Source organism: Heptranchias perlo, chromosome 10, assembly GCF_035084215.1.
Source record: "Heptranchias perlo isolate sHepPer1 chromosome 10, sHepPer1.hap1, whole genome shotgun sequence".
NCBI lineage: Eukaryota > Metazoa > Chordata > Chondrichthyes > Hexanchiformes > Hexanchidae > Heptranchias > Heptranchias perlo.
Genome location: NC_090334.1, coordinates 8498915 through 8519379, shown reverse-complemented (window position 1 = coordinate 8519379; position 20465 = coordinate 8498915). Strand labels below are relative to the sequence as shown.

At 53.9% G+C, this 20465-nt stretch overlaps 1 protein-coding gene across 2 annotated transcripts in view; it reads right to left on the bottom strand.

Annotated features, from left to right (window-relative positions):
• Positions 1-20459, bottom strand: part of mta1 (metastasis associated 1) — a 236745-nt gene extending 216286 nt beyond the window's left edge. For both annotated transcript variants that reach the window (XM_067991195.1, XM_067991197.1), the window contains exon 1: positions 20261-20459. In XM_067991195.1, coding sequence (XP_067847296.1) covers positions 20261-20288 — 28 coding nt within the window. In that variant the 5' untranslated portion in view covers positions 20289-20459. The remainder of the gene's footprint in view (positions 1-20260) is intronic.
• Positions 20460-20465: the final 6 nt, after the last annotated feature.

Below are 20465 nucleotides of genomic sequence, written 5' to 3'. Positions count from 1 at the left end.
GGAGATAAAGAGAGAGAGGCAGTAGCGGGGAGATGATGAAGATGGTGGTAGAAGGTGAGGAGTAGCGGGGAGATGATGAGGATGGTGGTAGAAGGTGAGGAGTAGCGGGGAGATGATGAAGATGGTGGTAGAAGGTGAGGAGTAGCGGGGAGATGATGAGGATGGTGGTAGAAGGTGAGGAGTAGCGGGGAGATGATGAGGATGGTGGTAGAAGGTGAGGAGTAGCGGGGAGATGATGAAGATGGTGGTAGAAGGTGAGGAGATAATGAGGGAGGGGAGATAAGGAGTTAATGAGGGCGAGAGGAGTTCATGAGGGCTACAGGAGTTAATGAGGGAGAGAGGAGTTAATGGGGGAGAGAGGAGATAATGGGGGAGATCATAGAATCACAGAAAGGTTGCAGCACAGAAGGAGACCATGCTGCCTCTATGCAAGAGCAATCCAGCTCGTCCCACTCCCCCACCCTATCCCCGCAGCCCTGCAATTTTTTTCCTTTCAAGTACTTATCCAGTTCCCTTTTGAAGGCCATAATTGAATCTGCCTCCACCACCCCCTCGGGCAGTGCATTCCAGATCCTAACCACTCGCTGTGTAAAAAGGTTTTTCTTCATCTCACCTTTGGTTCTTTTGCCAATCACCTTAAATCTATGTCCTCTGGTTCTTGACCCTTCTGCCAAGGGAACAGTTTCTCTCTATCTACTCTGACTAGACCCTTCATGATTTTGAATACCTCTATCAAATCTCCTCGCAACCTTCTCTGTTCCTAGGAGAACAACCCCAGCTTCTCCAGTCTATCCACGCAACTAAAGTCCCTCATCCCTGGAATCATTCTAGTAAATCTCTTCTGCACCCTCTCTAAGGCCTTCACATCTTTCCTAAAGTGCAGTGCCCAGAACTGGACACAATACTCCAGTTGTGGCCGAACCAGTGTTTAATAAAGTTTCATCATGATTTCCTTGCTTTTGTACTCTATGTCTCTATTTATAAAGCCCAAGATCCCGTATGCTTTCTTAACCGCTTTCTCAACCTGCCCTGCCACCTTCAATGATTTGTGCACATATACCCCCAGATCTCTCTGTTCCTGTACCCCTTTTAGAATTGTACCCTCTAGTTTATATTGCCTCTCCTCGTTCTTCCTGCTGAAATGTATCACTTCGCATTTTTCTGCATTAAATTTCATCTGCCACGTGTCCGCCCATGCCACCAGTCTGTCGATATCCTCCTCAAGTCACTACCCTTTCAAGTTTTGTGTCAGCTGTAAATTTTGAAATTGTGGCCTGTACACCCAAGACCAAGTCATTAATATGTATCAAGAAAAGCAGTGGTCCCAGCACCGACTCCTGGGGAACACCTCTGTACACCTCCCTCCAGTCCGAAAAACAACCGTTCACCACTACTCTCTGTTTCCTGCCACTTCGACAATTCTGTATCCATGTTGCTACGCCCCCTTTATTCCATGGGCCGCAATCTTGATGACAAGCCTACCATGCGGCACTTTATTAAACATCTTTGAAAATCCACATACACCACATCAACTGCATTGCCCTCATCTACTCTCTCTGTTACCTCATCAAAATACTCTATCAGGCTAGTTAAACACGATTTGGCTTTAAAAAATCCGTGCTGGCTTTCCCTAATCAATCCACACTCGTCCAAGTGACTGTTAAATCTGTCCCGGATTATCGTTTCGAAAGATTTCCCCACCACTGAGGTTAAACTTATAGAGAGCGAGATAATGAGGGGGAGGAGATAATAAAGGGGAGTGGAGAAAATGAGGGAAACGGAAGGTAACGAGGGAGAGGAGAGATAACGAGGGAGAGGAGAGATAACGAGGGAGAGGAGAGATAACGAGGGAGAGGGGAGTTAACGAGGGAGAGGGGAGTTAACGAGGGAGAGGGGAGTTAACGAGGGAGAGGGGAGATAACGAGGGAGAGGGGAGATAACGAGGGAGAGGGGACATAATGAGGGGGAGGGGACATAATGAGGGATAGGGTAGTTAATGAGGGAGGGGGAGATAATGCGGAATGAGCAAGAGAGGAGATAATGAGGGAGAGGAGATAATGGGGGAGAGGGAAGGTAATGAGGGAGAGATGTTAATAATGAAGAAGACATAATGAGGAAGAAAGATTATGAGGGACAGACATAATGAGAGGAGATGATGGGAGAAGAGAGATAATGAGGGAGAGGAATGATAATGAGGGAGAGGAGATAATGAGAGGAGATAATGAGGGAGAGAAGTTAATGAGGAAGAGAGGAGGTAATGCAGGAGAGGGAAGATAATGAGGGATGGGGCGATCAGGCGGGAGAGGAGTTAACGTGAGGGTGAGGGGAGCTAATGAGGGAGAGGGGAGATAATGAGGGAGAGGAGATAATGAGGGAGAGGAGATAATGAGGGAGAGGAGATAATGAGGGATAGAGGAGATAATGAGGGATAGAGGAGATAATAATGGAGAAGATATAATGAGGGAGAGAGATTATGAGGAATGAACATAATGAAGGAGAGACAATGATGGAGGGGAAATAATGAAGGAGCGAAAGGATAATGAGTGAAAGTGATAATTGGGGAGAAAAGATAATGCTGAATAGTGGAGATAATAAGGGAGAGAGGAAATAATGAGGGAAAGATAATGAGAGGGGAGATCGTGGAAAGAAATGAGGGAGACAGGAGGCAATAAGGGAATCGGGAGATAATGAGGGAGGAGATAATGAGGGAACAGAGTCTATGAGGGAGAGGGGAGTTAATGAGGGAGAGGGGAGATAATGAGGGAGAGGGGAGATAATGAGGGAGAGCGGAGATAATGAGGCAAAGATAAAGGAGGGGGAAGACAGTGGAAAGGTAATGAGGGAGAGATCGGAGAGGGACGGGGGACATAATGAGGGAGAGCTGAGATAATGAGAGAGGAGATATGAGGGAAAGGAGTCAATGAGGGAGAAGAGATAATAAGAAAGAAGAGATAATGAGGGAGAGTGGCAATTATGAGAGTGGGGAAATAATGAGGGAGATTTTGAGAGCAAGGAGACATTGAAGGAGGTTTTGAGGGCGAGGAGATAATGAGGGAGAAATCATGAGGGAGTGGAGATAATGGGGGAAAGGAGATAATGATGGAGGGGAGATAATGAGGGAGCGAAAGGATAACGAGTAAGAAGAGATAATGGGGGAGAAAAGATAATACTGAATAGGGGAGATAATGAGCAAGAAAAGAGATAATGAGGGAGAGAGGAGATAATGAGGGAATGATAATTAGGGAGAGGGGAGATCGTGGAAAGATAATGAGGCAGACAGGAGGTAATGAGGGAATCGGGAGAAAATGAGGGAGGGGATAATTAGGGAAAAGAGTCTATGAGGGAGAAGGGAGAGACAATGGGGGAGAGGGGAGAGATAATGGGGGAGAGGGGAGAGATAATGGGGGAGAGGGGAGAGATAATGGGGGAGAGCTGAGATAATGAGGGAGAGCTGAGATAATGAGGGAGAGGGAGAAATTGGGGGAGAGGAGATATTGAGAGAGTGAGGCGATAATGAGTGAGATGTTGAGGAGGAGGAGATAAGAGGGAGATTTTGAGGGTGAGGAGAAAATGAAGGAATTGAGATAATCAGGAAGATGTTGAGGGCGAGGAGATAAGGAGATTTTGAGGGTGAGGAGAAAATGAGGGGGAGGACAGATAATGAGAGGGAGGACAGATAATGAGGGGGAGGACAGATAATGAGGGGGACGACAGATAATGAGGGGGACGACAGATAATGAGGGGGAGGAATTAATGAGGAAGAGAGGAGTTAATGCGGGAGAGGGAAGATGATGAGGGAGGGGGAAATCAGAGGGCAGAGGAGTTAATGAGAGGGCGGGGAGTTAATGAGGGAGAGGGGAGTAAATGAGAGGGTATGGAGTTAAGGAGGGAGAGCGGAGATAAGGAGGGAGAGCGGAGATAAGGAGGGACGGGAGAAAAGGGGCAAAGGGGAGATAATGAGGGAGAGGAGAAGGAAGTAATGAGATGTTAACGATGGATAAGAGATGAGGGAGAAAGATTATGAGGGATGGACATAATGAGGGAGAGGAGACAATGGTGCGAGGAGATAATGAGGGATGGAAGATAATGAGGGAGATAAATGATAATGAGGGAGAGGAGAGAATGGGGGAGAGGAGAGAATGGGGGAGAGGAGAGAATGGGGGAGAGGGAAGTAATGAGATGTTAACGATGGAAAAGAGATAATGAGGGAGAAAGATTATGGGGGATGGACATAATGAGGGATGGACATAATGAGGGAAAGGAGACAATGGTGCGAGGAGATAATGAGGGACGGAAGATAATGGGGGAGAGCGAGGATCGGGGGGGGGGAGAGCGAGGATCGGGGGGGGAGAGCGAGGATCGGGGGGGGGGGGAGAGCGAGGATCGGGGGGGGGAGAGCGAGGATCGGGGGAGGGAGAGCGAGGATCGGGAGGAGGGAGAGCGAGGATCGGGGGGGGGAGAGCGAGGATCGGGGGGGAGAGCGAGGATCGGGGGGGGGGGAGAGCGAGGATCGGGGGGGAGAGCGAGGATCGGGGGGGAGAGCGAGGATCGGGGGGGAGAGCGAGGATCGGGGGGGAGAGCGAGGATCGGGGGGGGAGAGCGAGGATCGGGGGGGGGGAGAGCGAGGATCGGGTGGGGGGAGAGCGAGGATCGGGGGGGGGGGAGAGCGAGGATCGGGGGGGGGGGGAGAGCGAGGATCGGGGGGGGGGGAGAGCGAGGATCGGGGGGGGGGAGAGCGAGGATCGGGGGGGAGAGAGCGAGGATCGGGGGGGAGAGTGAGGATCGGGGGGGGGGGGGAGAGCGAGGATCGGGGGGGAGAGCGAGCATCGGGGGGGGGGGGAGAGCGAGGATCGGGGGGGGGAGAGCGAGGATCGGGGGGGCAGAGCGAGGATCGGGGGGGCAGAGCGAGGATCGGGGGGGCAGAGCGAGGATCGGGAGGGAGAGCGAGGATCGGGGGGGAGAGCGAGGATCGGGGGGGAGAGCGAGGATCGGGGGGGAGAGCGAGGATCGGGGGGGAGAGCGAGGATCGGGGGGGAGAGCGAGGATCGGGGGGGAGAGCGAGGATCGGGGGGGAGAGCGAGGATCGGGGGGGAGAGCGAGGATCGGGGGGGGGGGGGGAGAGCGAGGATCGGGAGGGAGAGCGAGGATCGGGGGGGCAGAGCGAGGATCGGGGGGGGGGGGGGAGAGCGAGGATCGGGGGGGGGGGGAGAGCGAGGATCGGGGGGGAGAGCGAGGATCGGGGGGGGAGAGCGAGGATCGGGGGGGGAGAGCGAGGATCGGGGGGGAGAGCGAGGATCGGGGGGGGAGAGCGAGGATCGGGGGGGGAGAGCGAGGATCGGGGGGGAGAGCGAGGATCGGGGGGGGAGAGCGAGGATCGGGGGGGAGAGCGAGGATCGGGGGGGAGAGCGAGGATCGGGGGGGGAGAGCGAGGATCGGGGGGGAGAGCGAGGATCGGGGGGGAGAGCGAGGATCGGGGGGGAGAGTGAGGATCGGGGGGGAGAGCGAGGATCGGGGGGGAGAGCGAGGATCGGGGGGGGGGGAGAGCGAGGATCGGGGGGGAGAGCGAGGATCGGGGGGGAGAGCGAGGATCGGGAGGGAGAGAGCGAGGATCGGGGGGGAGAGTGAGGATCGGGGGGGAGCGCGAGGATCGGGGGGGAGAGCGAGGATCGGGGGGGGGGGAGAGCGAGGATCGGGGGGGAGAGCGAGGATCGGGGGGGAGAGCGAGGATCGGGGGGGAGAGCGAGGATCGGGGGGGAGAGCGAGGATCGGGGGGGAGAGCGAGGATCGGGGGAAGAGGAGGTAATGAGAGGGTGGGGAGATAATGAGGGAGAGTTGAGATAATGTCGGAGAGGGGAAATAGTGGGAGAGAGGGGAGATAATCAGGGAGAGGGGAGATAACGCGGGGGAGGGGAGATAACGCGGGGGAGGGGACAGATAATGCGGGAATGGGGACAGATAATACGGGAATGGGGACAGATAATGCGGGAATGGGGACAGATAATGCGGGAGGGGGGAGATAATGCGGGAGGAGGGAGATAATGCGGGAGGGGGGAGATAATGCGGGAGGGGGGAGATAATGAGGGAAGGGGGAGATAATGAGGGAAGCGGGAGATAATGAGTGAAGGGGGAGATAATGAGTGAAGGGGGAGATAATGAGGGAGGGGGGAGATAATGAGGGGGGGGAGATAATGAGGGAGGGGGGAGATAATGAGGTAGAGGGGACGTTATGAGGGAGGGGGAGATAATGCGGGAGAGGGGAGATAATGCGGGAGAGGGGAGATAATGCGGGAGAGGGGAGATAATGAGGGAGAGGGGAGAGATAATGAGAGAGGGGGACATCAGGAGGGGTGGAGATAATGAGGGAGGGGGGAGATAATGAGGGAAGGGGGAGGTAATGAGGGAGAGGGGAGGTAATGAGGGAGAGGGGAGGTAATGCGGGAGAGGGGAGGTAATGCGGGAGAGCGGAGATAATGAGGGAGAGGGGAGATAATGAGGGAGAGGGGAGATAATGACGGAGAGGGGAGATAATGACGGAGAGGTGTTAATGAGGAAGAGAGGAGATAATGCAGAAGAGGGAAGATAATAAGAGAGGGGATCGGGGGAGAGAAGGTAATGAGAGGGTTGGGAGATAATGAGGGAGAGCGGAGATAATGAGGGAGAGGAGGTAATGAGGGAGAGATAATGAGGGGCGGGGAGATAATGAGGGAGAGTGGCAATTATGAGAGTGGGGAAATAATGAGGGAGATTTTGAGAGCAAGGAGACATTGAAGGAGGTTTTGAGGGCGAGGAGATAATGAGGGAGAAATCATGAGGGAGTGGAGATAATGGGGGAAAGGAGATAATGATGGAGGGGAGATAATGAGGGAGCAAAAGGATAACGAGTAAGAAGAGATAATGGGGGAGAAAAGATAATACTGAACAGGGGAGATAATGAGCAAGAAAAGAGATAATGAGGGAGAGAGGAGATAATGAGGGAATGATAATTAGGGAGAGGGGAGATCGTGGAAAGATAATGAGGCAGACAGGAGGTAATGAGGGAATCGGGAGAAAATGAGGGAGGGGATATTTAGGGAAAAGAGTCTATGAGGGAGAAGGGAGAGATAATGGGGGAGAGGGGAGAGATAATGGGGGAGAGGGGAGAGATAATGGGGGAGAGCTGAGATAATGGGGGAGAGCTGAGATAATGAGGGAGAGCTGAGATAATGAGGGAGAGCTGAGATAATGAGGGAGAGCTGAGATAATGAGGGAGAGCTGAGATAATGAGGGAGAGCTGAGATAATGAGGGAGAGGGAGAAATTGGGGGAGAGGAGATATTGAGAGAGTGAGGCGATAATGAGTGAGATGTTGAGGAGGAGGAGATAAGAGGGAGATTTTGAGGGTGAGGAGAAAATGAAGGAATTGAGATAATCAGGAAGATGTTGAGGGCGAGGAGATAAGGAGATTTTGAGGGTGAGGAGAAAATGAGGGGGAGGACAGATAATGAGGGGGAGGACAGATAATGAGGGGGAGGAATTAATGAGGAAGAGAGGAGTTAATGCGGGAGAGGGAAGATGATGAGGGAGGGGGAAATCAGAGGGCAGAGGAGTTAATGAGAGGGCGGGGAGTTAATGAGGGAGAGGGGAGTAAATGAGAGGGTATGGAGTTAAGGAGGGAGAGCGGAGATAAGGAGGGAGAGCGGAGATAAGGAGGGATGGGAGAAAAGGGGCAAAGGGGAGATAATGAGGGAGAGGAGAAGGAAGTAATGAGATGTTAACGATGGAAAAGAGATGAGGGAGAAAGATTATGAGGGATGGACATAATGAGGGAGAGGAGACAATGGTGCGAGGAGATAATGAGGGACGGAAGATAATGAGGGAGATAAATGATAATGAGGGAGAGCAGATCATGGGGGAGAGGAGAGAATGGGGGAGAGGAGAGAATGGGGGAGAGGAGAGAATGGGGGAGAGGAGAGAATGGGGGAGAGGAGAGAATGGGGGAGAAGGAAGTAATGAGATGTTAACGATGGAAAAGAGATAATGAGGGAGAAAGATTATGGGGGATGGACATAATGAGGGATGGACATAATGAGGGAAAGGAGACAATGGTGCGAGGAGATAATGAGGGACGGAAGATAATGGGGGAGAGCGAGGATCGGGGGGGAGAGCGAGGATCGGGGGGAGGAGAGCGAGGATCGAGGGGGGGAGCGCGAGGATCGGGGGGGGGAGCGCGAGGATCGGGGGGGGGGGAGCGAGGATCGGGGGGAGGAGAGCGAGGATCGGGGGGGGGAGAGCGAGGATCGGGGGGGGAGAGCGAGGATCGGGGTGGGAGAGCGAGGATCGGGGGGGGGAGAGCGAGGATCGGGGGGGGGAGCGCGAGGATCGGGGGGGGGAGAGCGAGGATCAGGGGAGGGAGAGCGAGGATCAGGGGAGGGAGAGCGAGGATCGGGGGGGGGGAGAGCGAGGATCAGGGGGGAGAGCGAGGATCGGGGGGGGAGAGCGAGGATCGGGGGGGGAGAGCGAGGATCGGGGGGGGGGGGGGGAGAGCGAGGATCGGGGGGGGGAGAGCGAGGATCGGGGGGGAGAGCGAGGATCGGGGGGGGAGAGCGAGGATCGGGGGGGGAGAGCGAGGATCGGGGGGGGAGAGCGAGGATCGGGGGGGGAGAGCGAGGATCGGGGTGGGGAGAGCGAGGATCGGGGGGGGAGAGCGAGGATCGGGGGGAGAGCGAGGATCGGGGGGAGAGCGAGGATCGGGGGGAGAGCGAGGATCGGGGGGGGAGAGCGAGGATCAGGGGAGGGAGAGCGAGGATCGGGGGAGGAGAGCGAGGATCGGGGGGGGGGGGGGGGGGAGAGCGAGGATCGGGGGGGGAGAGCGAGGATCGGGGGAGGGAGAGCGAGGATCGGGGGGGGGGGGAGAGCGAGGATCGGGGGGGGGGGGAGAGCGAGGATCGGGGGGGGAGAGCGAGGATCGGGGGGGGGTGAAGAGCGAGGATCGGGGGGGAGAGCGAGGATCGGGGGGGGAGAGCGAGGATCGGGGGGGGAGAGCGAGGATCGGGGGGGGAGAGCGAGGATCGGGGGGGGAGAGCGAGGATCGGGGGGGGAGAGCGAGGATCGGGGGGGGAGAGCGAGGATCGGGGGGGGAGAGCGAGGATCGGGGGGGGAGAGCGAGGATCGGGGGGGGAGAGCGAGGATCGGGGGGGGAGAGCGAGGATCTGGGTGGGGAGAGCGAGGATCGGGGGGGAGAGCGAGGATCGGGGGGGGAGAGCGAGGATCGGGGGGGGAGAGCGAGGATCGGGGGGGAGAGCGAGGATCGGGGGGGGAGAGCGAGGATCAGGGGAGGGAGAGCGAGGATCGGGGGAGGAGAGCGAGGATCGGGGGGGGGGGGGGGGGAGAGCGAGGATCGGGGGGGGAGAGCGAGGATCGGGGGGGAGAGCGAGGATCGGGGGTGGGAGAGCGAGGATCGGGGGGGGGGGGGAGAGCGAGGATCGGGGGGGGAGAGCGAGGATCGGGGGGGAGAGCGAGGATCGGGGGGGAGAGCGAGGATCGGGGGGGGAGAGCGAGGATCGGGGGGGAGAGCGAGGATCGGGGGGGAGAGCGAGGATCGGGGGGGAGAGCGAGGATCGGGGGGGAGAGCGAGGATCGGGGGGGAGAGCGAGGATCGGGGGGGAGAGAGCGAGGATCGGGGGGGAGAGAGCGAGGATCGGGGGGGGAGAGCGAGGATCGGGGGGGAGAGCGAGGATCGGGGGGGGAGAGCGAGGATCGGGGGGGCAGAGCGAGGATCGGGGGGGAGAGCGAGGATCGGGGGGGAGAGCGAGGATCGGGGGGGAGAGCGAGGATCGGGGGGGAGAGCGAGGATCGGGGGGGAGAGCGAGGATCGGGAGGGAGAGCGAGGATCGGGGGGGAGAGCGAGGATCGGGGGGGAGAGCGAGGATCGGGGGGGCAGAGCGAGGATCGGGGGGGAGAGCGAGGATCGGGGGGGAGAGCGAGGATCGGGGGGGAGAGCGAGGATCGGGGGGGAGAGCGAGGATCGGGGGGGAGAGCGAGGATCGGGGGGGCAGAGCGAGGATCGGGGGGGAGAGCGAGGATCGGGGGGGAGAGCGAGGATCGGGGGGGGAGAGCGAGGATCGGGGGGGCAGAGCGAGGATCGGGGGGGAGAGCGAGGATCGGGGGGGAGAGCGAGGATCGGGGGGGAGAGCGAGGATCGGGGGGGAGAGCGAGGATCGGGGGGGAGAGCGAGGATCGGGAGGGAGAGCGAGGATCGGGGGGGAGAGCGAGGATCGGGGGGGGAGAGCGAGGATCGGGGGGGCAGAGCGAGGATCGGGGGGGAGAGCGAGGATCGGGGGGGAGAGCGAGGATCGGGGGGGAGAGCGAGGATCGGGGGGGAGAGCGAGGATCGGGGGGGAGAGCGAGGATCGGGGGGGCAGAGCGAGGATCGGGGGGGAGAGCGAGGATCGGGGGGGAGAGCGAGGATCGGGGGGGAGAGCGAGGATCGGGGGGGAGAGCGAGGATCGGGGGGGAGAGCGAGGATCGGGGGGGAGAGCGAGGATCGGGAGGGAGAGCGAGGATCGGGGGGGGAGAGCGAGGATCGGGGGGGAGAGCGAGGATCGGGGGGGAGAGCGAGGATCGGGGGGGAGAGCGAGGATCGGGGGGGAGAGCGAGGATCGGGGGGGCAGAGCGAGGATCGGGGGGGAGAGCGAGGATCGGGGGGGAGAGCGAGGATCGGGAGGGAGAGCGAGGATCGGGAGGGAGAGCGAGGATCGGGGGGGAGAGCGAGGATCGGGGGGGCAGAGCGAGGATCGGGGGGGAGAGCGAGGATCGGGGGAAGAGGAGGTAATGAGAGGGTGGGGAGATAATGAGGGAGAGTTGAGATAATGTCGGAGAGGGGAAATAGTGGGAGAGAGGGGAGATAATCAGGGAGGGGGCAGATAACGCGGGAGAGGGGAGATAACGCGGGGGAGGGGAGATAACGCGGGGGAGGGGACAGATAATGCGGGAATGGGGACAGATAATGCGGGAATGGGGACAGATAATGCGGGAGGAGGGAGATAATGCGGGAGGGGGGAGATAATGCGGGAGGGGGGAGATAATGCGGGAGGGGGGAGATAATGAGGGAAGGGGGAGATAATGAGGGAAGCGGGAGATAATGAGGGGGGGGAGATAATGAGGGAGGGGGGAGATAATGAGGTAGAGGGGACGTTATGAGGGAGGGGGAGATAATGCGGGAGAGGGGAGATAATGCGGGAGAGGGGAGATAATGAGGGAGAGGGGAGAGATAATGAGAGAGGGGGACATCAGGAGGGGTGGAGATAATGAGGGAGGGGGGAGATAATGAGGGAGAGGGGAGGTAATGAGGGAGAGGGGAGGTAATGCGGGAGAGGGGAGGTAATGCGGGAGAGCGGAGATAATGAGGGAGAGGGGAGATAATGACGGAGAGGGGAGATAATGAGGGAGAGGTGTTAATGAGGAAGAGAGGAGATAATGCAGAAGAGGGAAGATAATAAGAGAGGGGATCGGGGGAGAGAAGGTAATGAGAGGGTTGGGAGATAATGAGGGAGAGCGGAGATAATGAGGGAGAGGAGGTAATGAGGGAGAGATAATGAGGGGCGGGGAGATAATGAGGGAGAGTGGCAATTATGAGAGTGGGGAAATAATGAGGGAGATTTTGAGAGCAAGGAGACATTGAAGGAGGTTTTGAGGGCGAGGAGATAATGAGGGAGAAATCATGAGGGAGTGGAGATAATGGGGGAAAGGAGATAATGATGGAGGGGAGATAATGAGGGAGCGAAAGGATAACGAGTAAGAAGAGATAATGGGGGAGAAAAGATAATACTGAACAGGGGAGATAATGAGCAAGAAAAGAGATAATGAGGGAGAGAGGAGATAATGAGGGAATGATAATTAGGGAGAGGGGAGATCGTGGAAAGATAATGAGGCAGACAGGAGGTAATGAGGGAATCGGGAGAAAATGAGGGAGGGGATAATTAGGGAAAAGAGTCTATGAGGGAGAAGGGAGAGACAATGGGGGAGAGGGGAGAGATAATGGGGGAGAGGGGAGAGATAATGGGGGAGAGGGGAGAGATAATGGGGGAGAGCTGAGATAATGAGGGAGAGCTGAGATAATGAGGGAGAGGGAGAAATTGGGGGAGAGGAGATATTGAGAGAGTGAGGCGATAATGAGTGAGATGTTGAGGAGGAGGAGATAAGAGGGAGATTTTGAGGGTGAGGAGAAAATGAAGGAATTGAGATAATCAGGAAGATGTTGAGGGCGAGGAGATAAGGAGATTTTGAGGGTGAGGAGAAAATGAGGGGGAGGACAGATAATGAGGGGGAGGACAGATAATGAGGGGGAGGACAGATAATGAGGGGGAGGACAGATAATGAGGGGGAGGACAGATAATGAGGGGGAGGAATTAATGAGGAAGAGAGGAGTTAATGCGGGAGAGGGAAGATGATGAGGGAGGGGGAAATCAGAGGGCAGAGGAGTTAATGAGAGGGCGGGGAGTTAATGAGGGAGAGGGGAGTAAATGAGAGGGTATGGAGTTAAAGAGGGAGAGCGGAGATAAGGAGGGAGAGCGGAGATAAGGAGGGACGGGAGAAAAGGGGCAAAGGGGAGATAATGAGGGAGAGGAGAAGGAAGTAATGAGATGTTAACGATGGAAAAGAGATGAGGGAGAAAGATTATGAGGGATGGACATAATGAGGGAGAGGAGACAATGGTGCGAGGAGATAATGAGGGACGGAAGATAATGAGGGAGATAAATGATAATGAGGGAGAGGAGAGAATGGGGGAGAGAAGAGAATGGGGGAGAGGAGAGAATGGGGGAGAGGCGAGATAATGAGGGAGAGCGGAGAGATAATGAGAGAGGGGGAGATCAGGAGGGGAGAGATAATGAGGGGGGAGATAATGAGGGAGGGGGAGATAATGAGGGAGAGGGGAGGTAATGCGGGAGAGGGGAGGTAATGCGGGAGAGGGGAGGTAATGCGGGAGAGGGGAGATAATGAGGGAGAGGGGAGATAATGAGGGAGAGGGGAGATCATGAGGGAGAGGGGAGATGATGCCGCAGAGGGGAGATAATGAGGGAGAGGGGAGATAATGGGGGAGAGGGGAGATAATGGGGGAGAGGGGAGATAATGGGGGAGAGGGGAGATAATGCAGGAGAGGGGAGATAATGCGGGAGAGGAGAGTGATAATGAGAGAGGGGGAGATCAGGAGGGTGTGGAGATAATGAGAGGGGAGATAATGAAGAAGAGGGGAGATAATGCGGGAGCGGGGAGATAATGCGGGAGATGGGAGAGAGATAATGCAGGAGAGAGTAGATAATGATGGAGGAGCGAGATAATGAGAGGGGGAGATCAGGAGGGTGTGGAGATAATGAGGGAGAGGTGATAATGAGGGAGAGGTGATAATGAGGGAGAGGTGATAATGAGGGAGAGGTGATAATGGGGGTTGGAGATTATGAGTGATGGACAAAATGAGGGAGGAGACAATGATGTTGGGGAGAAAATGAGGAAGAGAAATGATAACGTGGGAGAGGAGATAATGTGGGAGTGATGAGATAATGAGGAAGAGAGAAGATAATGAGGGAAAGGTGGGATAACGAGGGAGACAGAGGTAATGTTGGAGAAAATGAGATGATAATAATAGGACAGATAATGAGGGAGGGGATTATGAGGGATGGACATAATGAGGGAGGGGGTGATAATGCAGAAGAGATATTGAGGGAGAGGAGATATTGAGGGAGAGGAGATGTTGAGGGAGAGGAGATATTGAGGGAGAGGAGATAATGAGGGAGAGGGTAGTTAATGAGAGAGAGGGGAATTAATGACAGGGTGGGGAGATAATGAGGGAGTGCGGAGATGATGAGGGAAAAGTAGAGGGAATGAAGAATGAGGGAGAGGGAAGATAATGAGGGAGAGGGAAGATAATGAGGGAGAGGGAAGATAATGAGGGAGAGGGAAGATAATGAGGGAGAGGGAAGTTAATGAGGAAGAGGGAAGTTAATGAGGGAGAGGGAAGTTAATGAGGGAGCGAGGAGCTCATGAGAGAAAGGAAATAATGAGGGAGGGGGTGATAATGAGGGGCGAGGAGATAATGAGAGGGGGGATCAGGTGGGGTGGAGATAATGAGGGAGAGGGGAGCTAATGAGAGGGAGAGATGATAATGAGGGAGAGGTGATAATGAGGGAGGAGACAATGGGCGTTGAAGATTATGAGTGATAGACGTAATGAGGGAGAGGAGACAATGATGTTGGGGAGATAATGAGGGAGAGAAATGATAACAAGGGAGAGGAGATAATGAGGGAGAGTGGGATAATGAGGATAATGAGGGAGACAGAGGTAATGTGGGAGAAAATGAGATGATAATAATAGGGGAGATAATGAGGAATGGACATAATAGGGACAATGATGTAGGGGAGATAATGAGGGAGAGGGGAGATTATGAGAGAGGGGAGATAGAGGGAGGGGAGATAATGAGGGAGAGGGGAGTTCGTGAGGGAGAGGGGAGATCGTGTGGGAGAGGGGAGATCGTGAGGGAGAGGGGAGTTCGTGAGGGAGATGGGAGCTCGTGAGGGAGAGGGGAGCTAATGACGGCGGAGATCAGGCGGGAGGGGGATATAATGCAGTAGAGGGAGGAAATAATGGGGGAAAGGAGATAATTAGGGAAAAGATATAATGGGTGAGTAGAGATAATGCAGGATAGAGGAGATAATGAGTATGAGGGGAGATAATGAGGGAAGGGACATAATGAGGGAGAGAGGACATGAGAGTGGAGATGAGAGAGACGGGATAATGAGGGAGAGGGGATAATGAGGGAGAGGGGACATTATAAGCGAGAGGGGAGATAACGACGGAACGGAGATAATGAGGGAGATGAGATAATTAGGGAGGCGGGAGATAATGAGGGAGGAGATAATGAGGGTGACTGGAGGTATTGAGGCAGTTGGGAGATTATGAGGGGGAGGAGATAATGAAGAGAGAGGAGATAATGTGGGTGGGGAGATAAACGGCGAGGGAAGAAATTGGCGGAGGGGAGATAACGAGAGAGGGGGAGATAATGAGGGAGAGGGGCGTTAATGAGGGAGAGGGGAGATCAGGAGGGAGAGGAGATAATGAGAGGGTGGGGAGATAATGAGGGAGAGGTTTGATAATGAGTGCGAGTGGAGTTAATGACAGGGTGGGGAGATAATGAGGGAGTGCGGAGATGAGGGGGAAAAGGAGATAGAGGGAATGAAGACAGAGGGCGAGGGGAGATAATGAGAGAGGGGAAATAATGAGGGGGTGGGAAGTTAGTGAGGGAGCGAGGAGTTAACGAGGGAGCGAGGAGTTAATGAGGGAGGGAGAGAAATGAGGAAAAGGGGATAACGAGAGAGAGGGGAGGTAATGAGGGAGAGGTGATAATAATGGAGAAGAGATAATGAGGGTGAAAGATTATGAGGGATGGACATAATGAGCAGAGGAGAAAATGAGGGAGAGAAATGATAATGAGGGAGAGAAATGATAATGAGGGAGAGAAATGATAATGAGGGAGAGGAAAGTTAATGAGTGAGGGGAGATAATGAGGTAGAAAGGAGATAATGAGGGAGAGGTGTTAATGAGGAGGAGAGGAGGTAATGAGAGAAGATGATCAGGTAGAAATAATGAGAGGGGGAGATAATGAGAGAGATAGTGAGCGAGAGGGGAGATAATGAGCGAGAGGGGAGATAATGAGCAAGAGGGGAGATAATGAGCGAGAGGGGAGATAATGAGGGAGAGGGGAGATAATAATGGAGAGATAGATGGAGAAAGATTATTTGGGATGGACATAATGAGAGGAGACAATGAGGGAGAGGAGATAATGAGAGAGGGAAATCATAATGAGGGAGCAGAGATAATGAGGAACAAAGGAGATAATGAAAGGAGTTAATGAGGGGTGAGATAATGAGGTCAAGATAATGAGAGAAGGGGAGATAATGAGGGAGAGGAGATAATGAGGGAGAGGGGAGATAATGAGGGAGAAGAGAGATTATGAGGCAGAGGAGAGATTATGAGGGAGAGGAGAGATAATGAGGGAGAGGAGAGATAATGAGGGAGTGGACAGTTATTGTGGGGGAGAGGCATTACTGAGGGAGAGGGGAGATAATGTGGGAGAGGGGAGATGATGAGGGAGAGGGGAGATGATGAGGGAGAGGGGAGATGATGAGGGAGAGGGGAGATGATGAGGGAGAGGAGAGATTATGAGTGAGAGGAGAGATTATGAGGGAGAGGAGAGATTATGAGGGAGAGGAGAGATTATGAGGGAGAGGAGAGATAATGAGGGAGAGGAGAGATAATGAGGGAGTGGACAGTTATTGTGGGGGAGAGGCATTACTGAGGGAGAGGGGAGATAATGTGGGAGAGGGGAGATGATGAGGGAGAGGGGAGATGATGAGGGAGAGGGGAGATGATGAGGGAGAGGGGAGATGATGAGGGAGAGGGGAGATGATGAAGGAGAGGGGAGATGATGAGGGAGAAGGGAGATGATGAGGGAGAGGGGAGATGATGAGGGAGAGGGGACATAATGAGGGAGGGGGAGATAATGCAGGAGAAGGGACATAATGAGGGATGGAGAGATCAGGAGGGAGAGAAATAATAAGGAAGAGGTGATAATGAGGGAGAGGCGAGGTAATGAGAGAGAGGTGATAATAATGGAGACGTTAATGAGGGCGAAAGATTAAGAGGGATGGACATAATGAGGGAGGGTAGACAATGAGGGAGGGGAGACAATGAGGGAGAGAAATGATAATGAGGGAGAGGAGATAATGAGAGGGGGAGATAATGAGTGAGGGGAGATTTTGAGGAAGAAATGAGATAATGAGGGAGAGGTGTTAATGAGGAAGAGAGGAGATAATGAGGGGGAGATAATGAGAGAGATAATGAGAGAGATAATGAGAGAGAGGGGAGATAATGAAGGGCTGAGGAGATAATGAGGAAGGGGGGAGATAATGAGAGAGAGGGGAGATAATGAGCAAGAGGGGAGATAATGAAGGAAAGGAGATAATGTGGGAGAGGGGAGCTAATGAGGGAGAGGTGATAATAATGGAGAAGAGCTAGAGGAAGAAAGATTATGGGGACTGGACATAATGAGGGAGAGGAGACAATGAGGGAGAGGATAGATAATGAATGAGCAGAGATAATGAGGAACAAAGGAGAAAATGAGGGAGAGGAGTTAATGAGGAAGAGGGGAGTTAATTACTGGTGAGATAATGAGGTAGAGATAATGAGAGAAGGGGAGATAATGAGGAAGAGGTGATAATAATGGAGAAGAGCTAGAGGAAGAAAGATTATGGGGACTGGACATAATGAGGGAGAGGGGAGATTATAAGGGAGAGGGGAGATAATGAGGGAGAGGGGAGATTATAAGGGAGAGGGGAGATAATGACGGAACGGAGATAATGAGGGAGATGAGATAATTAGGGATGCGGGAGATAATGAAGGAGGAGATAATGAGGGTGACTGGAGGTATTGAGGCAGTTGGGAGATTATGAGGGGGAGGAGATAATGAAGAGAGAGGAGATAATGTGGGTGGGGAGATAAACGGCGAGGGAAGAAATTGGCGGAGGGGAGATAACGAGAGAGGGGGAGATAATGAGGGAGAGGGGCGTTAATGAGGGAGAGGGGAGATCAGGAGGGAGAGGAGATAATGAGAGGGTGGGGAGATAATGAGGGAGAGGTTTGATAATGAGTGCGAGTGGAGTTAATGACAGGGTGGGGAGATAATGAGGGAGTGCGGAGATGATGGGGAAAAGGAGATAGAGGGAATGAAGACAGAGGGCGAGGGGAGATAATGAGAGAGAGGGGAAATAATGAGGGGGAGGGAAGTTAGTGAGGGAGCGAGGAGTTAATGAGGGAGCGAGGAGTTAACGAGGGAGCGAGGAGCTAATGAGGGAGGGAGAGATAATGAGGAAAAGGGGATAACGAAAGAGAGGAGGTAATGAGGGAGAGGTGATAATAATGGAGAAGAGATAATGAGGGTGAAAGATTATGAGGGATGGACATAATGAGCAGAGGAGAAAATGAGGGAGAGAAATGATAATGAGGGAGAGAAATGATAATGAGGGAGAGGAAAGTTAATGAGTGAGGGGAGATAATGAGGTAGAAAGGAGATAATGAGGGAGAGGTGTTAATGAGGAGGAGAGGAGGTAATGAGAGGAGATAATGAGGTAGAAATAATGAGAGGGGGAGATAATGAGAGAGATAATGAGGGAGAGGGGAGATAATGAGCGAGAGGGGAGATAATGAGGGAGAGGCGATAATAATGGAGAGATAGATGGAGAAAGATTATTTGGGATGGACATAATGAGAGGAGACAATGAGGGAGAGGAGATAATGAGAGAGGGAAATCATAATGAGGGAGCAGAGATAATGAGGAACAAAGGAGATAATGAGAGGAGTTAATGAGGGGTGAGATAATGAGGTCAAGATAATGAGAGAAGGGGAGACAATGAGGGAGAGGAGATAATGGGAAGGGAGATAATGAGAGGGGAGATTATGAGGGAGAGGAGAGATTATGAGGGAGAGGAGAGATTATGAGGGAGAGGAGAGATTATGAGGGAGTGGGCAGTTAATGTGGGAGAGAGGCATTACTGAAGGAGAGGGGAGATAATGTGGGAGAGGGGAGATGATGAGGGTGAGGGGAGATGATGAAGGAGAGGGGAGATGATGAAGGAGAGGGGAGATGATGAGGGAGAGGGGAGATGATGAGGGAGAGGGGACATAATGAGGGATGGGGAGTTAATGCGGGAGAAGGGACATCATGAGGGATGGAGTGATCAGGAGGGAGAGATAATAAGGAAGAGGTGATAATGAGGGAGAGGCGAGGTAATGAGGGAGAGGTGATAATAATGGAGGAGTTAATGAGGGCGAAAGATTATGAGGGATGGATATAATGAGGGAGGGGAGACAATGAGGGAGGGGAGACAATGAGGGAGAGAAATGATAATGAGGGAGAGGAGATAATGAGAGGGGGAGATAATGAGTGAGGGGAGATATTGAGGAAGAAATGAGATAATGAGGGATAGGTGTTAATGAGGAACAGAGGAGATAATGAGGGGGAGATAATGAGAGGGGAGATAATGAAGGGCTGAGGAGATAATGAGGAAGGGGGGAGATAATGAGAGAGAGGGGAGATAATGAGCAAGAGGGGAGATAATGAAGGAAAGGAGATAATGTGGGAGAGGGGAGCTAATGAGGGAGAGGTGATAATAATGGAGAAGAGCTAGAGGAAGAAAGATTATGGGGACTGGACATAATGAGGGAGAGGAGACAATGAGGGAGAGGATAGATAATGAATGAGCAGAGATAATGAGGAACAAAGGAGATAATGAGGGAGAGGAGTTAATGAGGAAGAGGGGAGTTAATTACTGGTGAGATAATGAGGTAGAGATAATGAGAGAAGGGGAGATAATGAGGGAGAGGGGAGATAATGAGGGAAAGCAGATAATGAGTGAGAAGGGAGATAATGACGGAGAGGTTATAATAATGGAGAAGAGCTAGAGGGAGAAAGATTATGAGGGCTGGACATAATGAGGGAGAGGAGACAATGAGGGAGAGGAGATAATGAGGGAGGGAAATGATAATGAGGGAGAGGAGATAATGAGGGATAGAGGAGGTAATGAGGGATGGGTGATAATAATGGAGAAGATATAATGAGGGAGAGAGATTATGAGAAAGAGAGGAGGTAATTACTGGTGAGGTAATGAGGTTATGAGAGAAGGGGAGACAATGAGGTAGAAGAGATAATGAGGGAGAGGACATGATGAAGGAGAAATAATGAGGGAGAGGGGGGATAATGAGGAAAAGGAGATAATGAGTGAGAAGGGGGGTAATGAGGGAGAGGTGATAATAATGGAGAAGAGCTAATGAAGGAGAGAGATTATGAGGGATGGACATCAAGAGGGAGAGGAGACAATGAGGGAGTGAAAGATAATGTGGGAGAGGAGATCATGAGGGGCAGGAGATCATGAGGGAGAGAGATCATGAGGGAGGAAAGATAATGAGGGAGGAGGGGAGTTAATGAGAGGGGAGAGAATAAGGGAGAGGGGATAATGAGAGATCTTGAGGGAGAGGGGAGATAATGAGGACATTGAGGGAGATTTTGAGGGCGAAGAGATGAGGGGCAGGAGATATTGAGGGAGAGAGAGAGTGGGGAGTGAGGGGACCCGGGTGGTGAGGACCGGATGGAGGACCTGGACCCGGAGAGCCCACCAAGAGCGGCTGCTCCGTTGTTCTCCCCGCCTGCCGGACCCGATGGAGCGAAAGGCACCTACCTCCGACCCTGTACATGTTGGCAGCCATGGCGGGGCCCCGACACCCCCGGAGCCCGGACCGTGCCCTCTGCTCCCCGTCCCCTCCCGCTCCGGCTCCGGCTCCTCGGGGACCGGGATCGAGTCGCGAAGGATGGCCGGGACCGCGGGGCTGGCTCGGGCTGCTGCTGCTGCCGGTCTTCCGTTGCTCTCACTCTCGGTGACTGTG